The sequence below is a fragment of the Oreochromis aureus genome, linkage group 15, assembly GCF_013358895.1.
Source record: "Oreochromis aureus strain Israel breed Guangdong linkage group 15, ZZ_aureus, whole genome shotgun sequence".
Lineage (NCBI taxonomy): Eukaryota > Metazoa > Chordata > Actinopteri > Cichliformes > Cichlidae > Oreochromis > Oreochromis aureus.
Genome location: NC_052956.1, coordinates 4,955,731 through 4,967,677, shown reverse-complemented (window position 1 = coordinate 4,967,677; position 11,947 = coordinate 4,955,731). Strand labels below are relative to the sequence as shown.

Sequence of the window (11,947 nt, the reverse complement as noted above, 5' to 3'; positions counted from 1 at the left end):
GCAAGCCAATGTGACAGGCAGGAGCATGAGAGAGGAAGGGAGGAGGAGGGGGTCCAAAGTTTGGCCTCAAGCCCCTGAGAGCGGTTCAGACAGACAGGAAGACAGGCGGAGAGATTTGAAAGAGGAGGGAATTCGGGTTTCAGTGTCAACCCTGAGTTGTCTTTACCGTGTTCTCGCTCTCCGCTGATCTCCATACTGACCTTATGCTTCTTTTACATGCTGTCATTTTTTTTCTCCAGATATTTTGGGTTCTTCCTCATAGATTAGCACGTCTGCCAACTGCTGTAATCACAAGCGCACCAGTCACATGACGCAACTGACACCCTGGAGATATTTGGAATAGGGGAGAGCCACGGAAAGACAAGAGCAACGTGCAATGAAAGCAAGGCAAGGAGGGAAGAAAGGTGGCGGTGGCGGCGGCGGTTGTGGTGGTGGTGCGGGGAGAAGGTGTGGGACAGGCTTGTGAGAAAAAAGATAGGCCTATAAAAATATGGGTTCAAACCAGCCAAATGTCTCTGGCAGAGACGCTGCTGCTCCTCGTCCCAGCCACGGCTCGCCTAAGTGATAGAGAAAGTAATTAAGAGAAGCCTGTTCAAGTAGATAGGCCTGCAAAGGAGATTTGAAGAGGGGAACTGATTGTGCATGTCTGATTCCAGCTCTTCAGAGAGTTCTCAGCCCCAAGGCTTAGCTTTAAAAGAGACGTCTCTCTCTCTCTCCCTCCTATCTCGGCCTCTTTCTCTGTAATGTATATTTATACATAAAATATGACTCCCTTTCAAAACTCACGTATGTTCATGGTAGCTGTGTAGGACAGACAACGACTGAAAGATCAATCTGTGTTAGCATGAAAGAGCAAAGTCAGGCTCTCTAGCATCTGGCGCTCCCACTTAGACCTTTTGTGTCACGGTCTGGTTGTGGTAGACCGACTGGACTCAACTGTGTCTTTGTGAGAAAGCGATCCACTTCAGAGTACCTGGAGCTACAGCTGGAGGGCGCTACAGAGCGATACTGCCAGTTTGAATGGCGGTTTTCAAATCCTTGCCTCGTTTTGGTAAAACTGTCCACAGTTTGAGCAAATATTAGTGGGGCACGTCTTTGTGAACAAAATAAAGAACTTTCATGTGCAGTATAGTTTAAATTGTGTGCTGTGGCCACAGGTGCGAGCCAATCATTTTAATTTTGGAAAACATATTTATGGAAGTTGAGAGGGACAGGAGTAAGGATGCAGAGGAAAGACACCTATATGTCTCTTGTGGAAACTATTTAGTCATCAACAGAGAAGCTGAATTTTGATGCGTGAATTAAAGGATTTTTGGAAAGGTACAGCAGGTCACAGTGTTTTTGCTGCAGATTTGAGTTCATTTGAAAAATTCCCCCCACTTAAGAGGAGCATAAATGTTGCAAGAAATCTGCCAGAAAAAACTGAGAAAAAGCTGGAATATCTGTCGAGGTCTACCCTGAGGTAAGGAAGAGACGTAGAGCAAGAAGAAACATCCAAAATGTTGACCGTCTATTACAGAAAAAGCAGGACTTTAAGGAGAAGAAAGCAAACTTTGGTGCTGGCAGGCAAGACAAATATGATGCTGAAGAGCTAAGAGCTATGATACAAGAGCTAAGCAGTACAGTTTTTACAGCTCTTAGAGTGAACTCACCCAAAACCTTTGATTCAAATAAATAAGTCATCACCACCAAAAACGACATTACAAACAAGGGGAGTCAAAAGATATAAATATTTGGTCAGAATGTGTGTGTAGAATAGAAATGCATAATTCAGCTTCTCATTTCCTGAAGTTCTTGTCCTATGAGTTAGGACTTTTTTAGAGCACTGTACTTCTGTTTTAAATATATCAAAGTTAATACTCTGTAATGTCATGCTGATTTCAAGATCACCTAAATTTGTATGTTTTGTGAGGGGAAAAGCATGTGGTCACACAAAGATGTGCAACACAGTTAACAGGGTATGGGGAGCATCAATACTCAGAAACAGGTACTGCGGTAATAAAACATGGCCTATTGTGTGCAACAGAATACTACAGTAACAACATTTTTCAGAATCACTTGACTTCCTGTCGCTACATTTGAGTTTCAGTGACCTCACACTTTGTGTTCACCCTCACAGTGTAACAGGGGAAGGACCCCTGCGAAGTCTTCTGCGTTGTTGTCTTCTCCTTCCTATGCTGGCACACAATCTCTCTCCTCTCGCTCTCCACAGGCAGGCTGCTGCCTCCTGTAAAATTTTGGTTTTTGGTTGTTTTTTCTGGGGGGATTTCTTGGCACACGATATCACAAACTCTGTTCCAATACTACAAACTCATGACTTAGACTTGTGCACCTGGCAAATTTTATCTGGAGATTATTCCTCTAGTGTGAGCCTAGACTATTTTGATTACAAAGATAAATCTATATAGGTTTTGTAGTTGAGCAGGTGACCCGTATGCCAAAGGCTGCTACTGAGGCTTGCCCCAGACCATTTCATGCATGTCATTCCCTCCACGCTCTCCATGCTTCTCTGCCGGCTCTCTGTACTTTTGTGTCTAATAAAGGTTAGGGAAAAATGAAACCTTAAAAGGAAATAAATGTAACAAAAGTGAAAGACGAATATGAATGTGGTTCTTAGCAGACTAAAGGAAATGGTTAAATGTAAATATAAACAGAAAACAAATGTAATTATTATTATGTATTATTATCATGTTATGTGTAATATGAACAACTGCAGTGTTGTGGTTTTCTTGCTTCGCAGCATCCTGGGAATGATGAATTAACAGCAGCCTACAGTATGCTTCTGGAAAGGAGAGTAGACCATAATTGGATACTACTGGACATACACGCACCAACTTGCACCTACTTTGCAGGATGAAGCGACAAACTGGTCGAATGGCGGCATCTTGTGGAGAAAACGCAGTGTTGTTGTTGCTCTTACAAAACTATTCCATATGCTAAAGCTTCGGTTCGGCGCCCTCTGCTGGTAAGGAAGAATATGTTCTTGGGTTTAAGAGGGCAGTACAAGGACTTCTCAGTCACCTTTGACTTCTCCAGTGTTGCATTACCAGAATGTTGTGAGTACAGTGTGGTAATGCAGGGTACGACACAAACATATATATGTTATTTAAACTATACAGAACATAAAGGCGAACAGAAGGAGGTAAATGTCAGTATTGACTGGTTAGATAAATTTGACAAACAATATAAAAAGTTTCGCAAGGTGCAAGGATGACCAAAAAACAGACTCGGGGGGCAGGGGGTAACAGAAGTGGGAAAAACCGTGCAACACTCGTGCGTTACACTACTGTCGTAAAACGTGTATGAATGCCGTTGCAATGGCGTTTGCTGCGACGGCACTTTGCGGCAGCAGGGAAATCGAGGAGAAAGCAGCGACAACCATCGCCAGCGGAAACGTTATCGCCCCAGAAAACCCTGGATTTAAGCAATATTCGATGAACTAGCTCGTATATTGGTTGTATATGCCTTCGCCTTGTGGATGAAATTGTGTTCAACGTTTTCCAAGTGTCAATCACCACCTTAATGCAGTGGGATGGCCACAGTGCCGCCTGGGCCTAGTAGCGCACTGCCTGCATCCCCGGCTGAAATTCCTCCTTTCCCCGTGGCTGGGAGCGCGGAGCCGGCGGTGGAAGACGGAGAGCCGGCGTGCCACGGGGAGCAGTGTGTGCCCGCCGGTACAGGGACGAAGTCTCAGTCGGTAAACGAAGTCAAAAGGTCGGTCAAGAAGAAGCAGAAAAACATGCTAGCGCGAGCTAGCCCGTCGGCGCTTCACCTTAAAATGCAAGCCCGAGAGCAGCAGCAGTTGAACGGCTTGGCAAGCCCCTCAGAGGACCCTGACAGCCACCAGCACGTAGGAAGCCGGCCTGACAATCCCAGATCGTCCGTAGACAACTGTGACAACAGCATTGGCAGCAACGAGGAGGCTCCTGCCGCTAGGAACAATAGTGAGCACTGCCAACACGAAGGCCACAGCCCCTGTTCCAAAAACGGCAGTCACTCTCCTCATGGTAACAATAGCGTGAACGGGATGCCGGGTTTCACTACAGCTGAGGCGGCCTGCGAAGCGGGGAAAGAGTTGGACCACACGCCGCCCTCTAGACCTTCGAGTGACGAGCAGCCGGACGCTGCTGGGCCCGGCGGTGAGGAGAGCCAGGCTGACCTGCAGCAGCCGCCGGCCGAGGAGCTCGCCCGGCTCGACTTGAGCGGCTCCCCCGGGGAGAACCACGGCATCCGCTATGTCCGCTATGAGTCCGAACTTCAGATGCCGTGGATCATGAGACTGATCACCAAGGACTTATCTGAGCCTTATTCAATTTACACTTACAGGTACTTCATCCACAACTGGCCGCAGCTCTGCTTTCTGGTAAGTAGTAGATTGAACGCACCGCTCACAGTTATGAAGTCTGACTTCGGACTGGTTACTCTGAGTTGCAGGAGTATTATAGGAGTTGGGTGTGACAGCTTTATTTTTCACCACATGTCACTGTACGTCCATGGCTGTCAGAGCTGACGTGTACTGAAGCTAAAGCACACACATGTCAATAACATTTCAGCTCATAAGTTTAGTTTCTATTTTACTGCTGGCAGGCAGTAAACAACCTGTCATCTACTGTTACAGATCCAACATTGATTCAGTTTTTTAGGTTATTAATGAATCAAGAAATGTGCCAGCCCACTCATATATGTACAGATTTGTAACGTAAAGCAATTATAAAATCTAATCGTCAGTATTAGCAGAGAGTAATGTGCCTTAGGTTTCCTTCTGCATGTGCTGTGTCATGGTAGCATTTTCTGCTTTGAAAACACTGGCCTGCCTTCTTTTCATTCTGTGGCCATCAAGGTCCAAAACATCCCATTTCCAGTTTTGGCTGGATCACCACATGTGACAGAAGAGGAAGTGCTATTTAAAAAAAAGAAAAGATAAAAAGGTCAGAGGTCAGCTTGTGGAGCCAGCTGAACTGGCAGGATGACAGGAACTTCAGAGGAACGGTTGCTAGGCTGTCAGCGGCCACCCCAGTGGACACTCGTAACCACTGAGCGTGTATTTTTTGTTGTGTGTGTGCATTTCAGGCCATGGTGGAGCAGGAGTGTGTCGGAGCCATTGTATGTAAGCTTGACATGCATAAGAAGATGTTTCGTCGAGGCTACATTGCCATGCTGGCCGTGGATTCGAAACACAGAAGGAAAAGCATAGGTGAGATCTCGGCGCTCCTCTTCAGAATATTCAGTCTCTCCCTTCACCGTCTTCTCTGCTGTCCTGGGCAACCAAATCTCTTTATGCAAATGCACCATTTAGATAGACTCTGCACTCAGAGTGATGAGTAATGTTATACTTTAATATATTGGAGATGGAGGCCATAAATGGGTTTAGCCTCTTACTTAGAGTCCACTCTTTTGTTTCAGGTACTAATCTGGTGAAAAAGGCCATCTATGCCATGGTGGAGGGCGACTGCGACGAGGTAAGCGAGCTAGACCCAGTGGCATTGTTTATGAACCAAACTTTAACACATTTGCACACATTACATAAGAGCCGTTATTCAAGCCAGAGTGCCAGCGTATTCAGTCGTACTGTGAAAATATGCATCCTACATAAAATCAATAGTATAAACACATGTTACACTGTTGGCATTCCCTTCTTTGTTGTAGATTTCTGAAAGGAACACAAACTGAAAGAGAGAACATTTATAGCTGTTTAAAGCCGTTTTTATTTCAAGGTCCAGTTTTCCTGGGCTGTCCTTCACTTATCTAAACTAGCTGGTAACCTTGATCTTCTACCATAAACTATTTCATATGCTCTGCCTCTCCCTGAAAAGCCAAACATTCACGCTGCTTCCTTTGCAGACTTTGAATTCTTCTAGAAGATGAAACATGTGATACAGCGTTACGATTTCTTCAGTCTCTTTGCTGGTTGAGACCAAAGAGCTGACACTCTGATACAACCCAGCAATATCCAGTGCTTTGAATGTGTACACACAAACGGTACATGTTTTTATAGGATATGTTTTTACTTATTTTAAAAAAGAAAAAGAACAAGTAACTGCAAACAAATGTGTGGGTGGGTCTTCAGTGTCCTGTGCTCGTGCTTTCTATCCAAATATCTTCTCTTATAAAAGCAGTGACTTGCAATAGCAACTTAAATATTGCACCTACAGCTTGTTAGCTACCAAGATATGACACACAAGTAAGGTAGGTTTAGAGTTTGAGTATTTATTTGTCACAGTTGCAGTTGAAGGTTTCTAAGGTGAGGAAACGCTGTCACTATATACTGTACAAGTGCCTATCGATGTCTAAAGTGTTTGCTGTCCCCTGAAAATATTTCAACTGTTAATTTCATTTCATTTGTATGATGTTAAATCACAGCAAGAGTCACCTCGGAGACCCCGCGATAATACAGAAAATACCCCAACAGCCTCTTATGAGCAAGCACTTGGTGACAATGGGAAGGAAAAACTCCCCTTTAACAGGAAGAAACCCTAACTATATGCTTTATCAAGAAGGAAATCTTAAACTTAAAAGTAGAGACTGTCTCCTGAATCCAAATTGGGAGCTGTTTTCACAGAAGAGGGGCTGAGAGTTGAAGGCTCTGCCTCCCATTCTACTCTTAAATATCCTAGGAACCACAAGTAAGCCTGGAGTCGGAGAGCGAAGTCTTTAAGATAAGATGGGGGCTGATTTTCAAGACCTTGTTTGTGAGGAGATGTATTTTAAATTAAATTCTGGATTTAACAGGGGTCCTATAAAGAGAAGCCAATATGGGAGAAATACGCTCTTTGCAATGTTTATAGGAGTCTTATCCTGTGGATTTGCTGGACCTCCACTGTCTTGCACTGGGCTGTTGCTCAAATTAGTAGCAGATGTACCAGCTTTTCATCTGTTCTGGCTAGAGTGGCTTATATTGAGGACCACCACAGCGGTGACTGATCAGCCCTCCTGTCTAGAAAAGGCCTGGAGCTAGCAGGTTAGGAGCAAGGGAGTGAGGTTTGTTTAACGCAAATTAGTCTCGAATGGCTGAAAAAAATGGGTCCAAGTAAAGGCAGTGTATGCTGACAAAGAGGGGAAATATTATGTTGATCCCATGACGGCAAACGAGTTCATTTTCAGTATTGTTAACTTTTTTTTAATTCTTCAGGTAAAGAGTTCCAGTCCAAACAATCAGGAACGACCAAATAGCAAATACAGGCTCCAAAATTCAGTCTGCTCACTCACGCACTCATTTGTGTGTTCCCAGGTTGTATTGGAGACTGAGATCACCAACAAATCAGCCCTGAAGCTCTACGAAAACTTGGGTTTCGTCAGAGACAAGCGGCTCTTCAGATACTACCTGAATGGAGTGGACGCGCTGCGGCTCAAACTGTGGCTCCGCTAGCGGAAAACAGAAGGGACGGGAGGAGGACGGGACAGCAGGTGCTGTTCACCTCGAACGCTTATCAGCTTGACGGCCTCAGCTCTGCCCTGGTCATTTCACTCTTATAGTCACACATACAGACACCTACACACACACACACACACTTACACATATTCCTGTGTCCAAGGAGTATGCACATAAGTATGCATAAAACAAGCAGACACACCCTCCTTTTATCCTTGACCTCTGAACAAGCGTTTAGGCAGAAATGGACTGAAATCCCATCAGGTGTTACACGACGGGGGGTCTCCCGCTGCCTTCTGTGACGAGGGCGGGGCGAGTGAGGGTGACCTCATTGACTGGGGGACATTGTGACCTTGGAAGCTCGGGGGCGCCTCTTCAACCAGGTGTGAGGCAGCTCAGGTGAGGATGTGCATCCAGACTCCCCCACCCCCTACAAGAAAATAACAAAACAAAAAGGACAAGGCACCACACCAAAATCCTGCAGAACCCGGGACAAAGCAGACTTAAAAAACACAAGGAAAAAAACTTTAAAAAAAAAATCATCACCACATGAAACAAGGAAGTGGAGCGGTAAACACAGACTGGGAAGATATTTGTGGAGTTTATTTTTGTTTTGTTTTCTCTTTTTTTTACCCTTATATGTTGGGCAGGGGGACGGAAAAAGCTATAGTTTGTGTGTTTGTACCGCCTGGTGTTTTTCAGAAAGCAAGTGGCTTGTTTTTTTTTTTTCTTTCTTTCATTTGCCGTTGGTTTCACTGTGAGCGAGTGAAGAACACATTTGTATGACTGCGTGTGCTTGGTATGTTTTTGTTTCCCCATCCTGTCCAGCAGGTGCAGCACTCCTCCCCCACCCCCTGTTGCTGCTGCTACTGCTGCTGCTGCTGCTGCTTCTTCCATCACCTGCCTCAGCCCCCAGGACTGAAGCCTGTAAAGATATGCATGCTTTTTGTTTCAATGTGAGCACAGGAATAAGAGCTTGTCGATTAACCCAGACTGAGGCCAATCCCCACCTCCCCAACTCCCTCTCCAAGAAGCCCATTCTGTGTTTGTGTACGCATGTTGGCGCAGAGCAGCTGATTGAAACAAATCACTCCATTAGCACCTCAAACTTTGCCCGACTCGTGGACCTAAGCTTCACTGTCCTCATCGTCCAACCCAGACAGGATGTGGGTGAGGAGTTTTTTCTGTTTGCCTGCTTTTTGCAGATCATAACTTATTTTTTTCCCTCCCAAATGCACTGCCAGCTACTGGAAAAGTCCCCCCTCCCAAAAGAAAAAGGAGAATACAGCATGTTTAAAAGAGACTCCTCACCGATGATGGTGTGGTCCGATATCTCCTCTGTTTACTAATTTGCAATATTAGCCTGAATCTCCTTGTTGCGAGTGCCACTCAAACCCATCAGCGCCACAGCGATCTGCCCGCTGAGTGGGCAAAGCTCTGCAGCCGCTTCCGGTCCGCCCAAGCACGAGATCCGAGACAAAGTGTTACATATGCTGGATTCCTGTATGAGTGTGCTGTGTGCGTGCAATTTAAATTTAAAAAAAAAAAAAAAAAAAAGAGAGAGAGAGAAAAATTGAGAAGTATTCTTAGCAGATCATATTTTATTCTTTTGTTCACTTTTACTTTGTTTCCATTTGTCTACTTGACACCTGTATAACCTCATGCCGCTCTCAAGCGGCCGAGTCCATAATGCACTTCCCGGGCGCGTTAACTCGATGCACCGCCAACCTCGCTATAACATTCTAAGATCTCCTTTCCTGCGAACGGATGCACCCGGGCGGTCCGACGACACACTAAAGCGGCAAAGAAAGCTTGCTTGAACAGCATTGAACAAAGGTCAGATGCACCTCTTTGGAAATTTGCTGCAGTGTGTATGCGTGAGTATGAATGTGTGTCTCCTGCTGTTTTTGACAATGGTGTGGATCATGTTCTGTTAGACCTTTAAGTCTCTACTTTCAGAGTCCCACCCCACCCTGTCCCTGCCCCGCACAGGAAAATCAGAGCCTCTAAAAGGTGCTGCCATTTTGTTCTGGCCTTATAAGGACAACAAGAACTCCTCGTTAGATACAGGAAGGAACAAAAAAAAAAAGTGGACCCTTATTTTTCAGGAGTAGGGTTAGTGCTTGGTGTTGTAGCGAAGCCAGAAAGCGAGATCGCAGTGGTTGTTGATGGGCGAAAAAACTCTTTTTTTCACAGGTTGCAAATGCAAGAACAAATTATGCAATTGGGCATCTGTGTGCTTTTTCTCCACAATATTGAAAGTAGAAAGCACCACAGCGCGCTGCCATGTGTCACTATTTAAAACATTTTTTTTAAAAATCTGCTACACCAGAACAGACACATGCTTTCAGCAAACAATCACAGGGAGTTTTAATGTATTAGGGATGGATACGCTAGCCAACACTATACGTCTCTTTTCATGTTTAGTGTTTATTCCCCCTTTTCAACCACTGAGCTGAGCTGGTACACCCCAGGAGCCGAGGACTGGAAGGGAGAGTAGATGTTTACAGAGTCACCACCCACATAATGGTCTGTCTATGTAAGTTTGTGTCTGTATGCATTTGGAACAATGGACAAGTTTTGTTTTTTGTTTTTTCAGATTTGTATACGAGTGTTGTTCTATTCATTGAATATATTGAAAGCGTGTTTTGTTTTTGGTTTTTTTTGTGAATCATCTGTTGGGTTTGGGGCAATTTGTGTTGATTTATCAGATTTGATTTTTATTTTTAATTTCTGTGCTACTTTAACCCCATCCAGAGATGATGTGAAAGTACAAAAACAATCTATAGATCCCCGAACCCCAACTATTACCTTTGCTGCTCATCAGACACTGTTTAGATTTTTAGCAAACTACTTGTGGTTTATTCTGGAGGTCCCACCCATCTCCCTCTTTCAAACAGAGGTGTTTTCAGTTTTGAAGGAACTGGGTCTTTTTGCCTCAGTCATGCCAAACTGTCGCAGTTCCATTAGGGTATATATGGGCATTACAGCCTGCCACAGTGGCTGTGTTCAGATCACGCTCACAGACCGAAGGGCTTCGTCATCAATAATCAGTTTGGAGCCGTGCCTTGTGGCGTTGCATACATTACCCAGTTTTTCCTCACAGAGACTCAGTTTTGCCCTGAAATGACATCAGAAACAGTTGTTGTTTTTTCCCCCTCCCCTCATCCTGATCATCCACTGTGCTGTCATGACCTCGGGTGACTGAAATCCTAAATTTATAACCCTTAATTTCACAGTTGACGGAAGTTCATTGATCAGATAATTATTATTAGCGTTTGTTTTGGCAGTCGAAATGTGACACAAAACCACACAAGCAAGCAGCTGGTCCACAGGGGCTTTCTGCAGCCTTTCCACTACCATCTACGAAGTGTGAAAAGAGGAGAGCAAAAGTTTTTTCTTTTCTTTGCATGTCTGTTTTTCTCTGTTCCTCTTCCTGTCCCCTCTCTTGATTTATTTTTGATCTGGAAATGTCCAATAGCTTTTATTTAATGTGGAAAAAGAACACAGAAATAAATTATTAGATTTTTTTTTCTTTTTTTTTTTAATGCTGTAAAACTGGGTTGTCTTGTCTGCTGTCTGAAGCGGCTGTATCTGTGTGTCAAAAAAAGAAGTCACAATCAGACATCAAAAAGAGCTGTTTATTTGATCACATCCACATCAAGAGGGGGGAAAAGGGTCTACCATTTTACATCACACATACCCTAAAAGAGTATTATATCGTATAAACAGGCATTTGTTCATTAAGCATGTCAGATGGTTGATGAAGTTACAGAAAATGTTTTTTTTTTCTTAAACAAAAGACACTTTATTAACATTGGTATAACAAATGTGCATCAAATACCTAGAACTACTTTGTGCCTCTTTTCTGTCTGGACTGCAGCAGAGAAGTTTCTTGAACTTATCTTTCAAAAACGAGATTTTAAACTTAACCTGACTTCTGCTTATTTTATCCAAGCAAGGTGAAATTCTGGTTTGAGAGCGTCTAACAAAACCCTTCACGTTGTCAGCAGCAGATCAGCACACACGAAAATATGAATCTGCTTCCTTGTCTTGTGTTTGTGCTCTTCCAGCCAATAGGAACACTTAATTTATGGGAAATCTCTGCAGCAAGTCAGCGTATGAATCGACTGAGGCGCAGTCATGCACTTGGGGACAAAAATGGAGTTGTAAGTGGCAGTGAGTTCATACCGCATTATGCTACATACTTTTATAGGATGGTGGTTTTTTGCACATGTTTCTCACAGTAACTAATATGAACAGATGGCTTTCAATAAAACATTTGCATTTGCACAAATTTCACACTTTAAACCAAGCGTATGTGACAGGTTCTATGAGGAATAGTTTGACATTTTGGGAGAAAATGCTTATTTACTTCCTTAAGAAGAGTTGGAAAAGAGTTTAATACTACTCTGTCAAGTGTGTGTGAAGATAATATAGATGGTAGAGATTTCTAGTACTGTGCAAAGCTCTTGAGCCACGCTTCATTTCTTTGTATTTATTTCCAAGCAGCCAGCCAGACTTTATTTTTTTTAGAAGTAGAACTTCACAAGTTCTCCAGGCTTTTCTTTGGCATGA

General features: G+C 43.9%; 1 protein-coding gene across 1 annotated transcript; it reads left to right on the top strand.

Annotated features, from left to right (window-relative positions):
* The first annotated feature begins 3,221 nt into the window (after positions 1-3,221).
* naa30 (N-alpha-acetyltransferase 30, NatC catalytic subunit) lies at positions 3,222-10,992 on the top strand. Its single transcript, XM_031755142.2, has 4 exons — positions 3,222-4,363; positions 5,071-5,194; positions 5,404-5,459; positions 7,229-10,992. Exons 1-4 carry the CDS (start codon positions 3,533-3,535, stop codon positions 7,364-7,366), a joined length of 1,149 nt encoding a protein of 382 aa, XP_031611002.1. The 5' UTR covers positions 3,222-3,532; the 3' UTR covers positions 7,367-10,992.
* Positions 10,993-11,947: the final 955 nt, after the last annotated feature.

Coding starts and splice junctions, on each gene's coding strand:
- naa30 (XM_031755142.2), top strand. CDS start 3,533: ATGGCCACAGTGCCGCCTGGGCCTAGTAGCGCACTGCCTGCATCCCCG. Junction 4,364..5,070: donor GGCCGCAGCTCTGCTTTCTG/GTAAGTAGTAGA, acceptor TGTGCATTTCAG/GCCATGGTGGAGCAGGAGTG. Junction 5,460..7,228: donor TGGAGGGCGACTGCGACGAG/GTAAGCGAGCTA, acceptor GTGTGTTCCCAG/GTTGTATTGGAGACTGAGAT.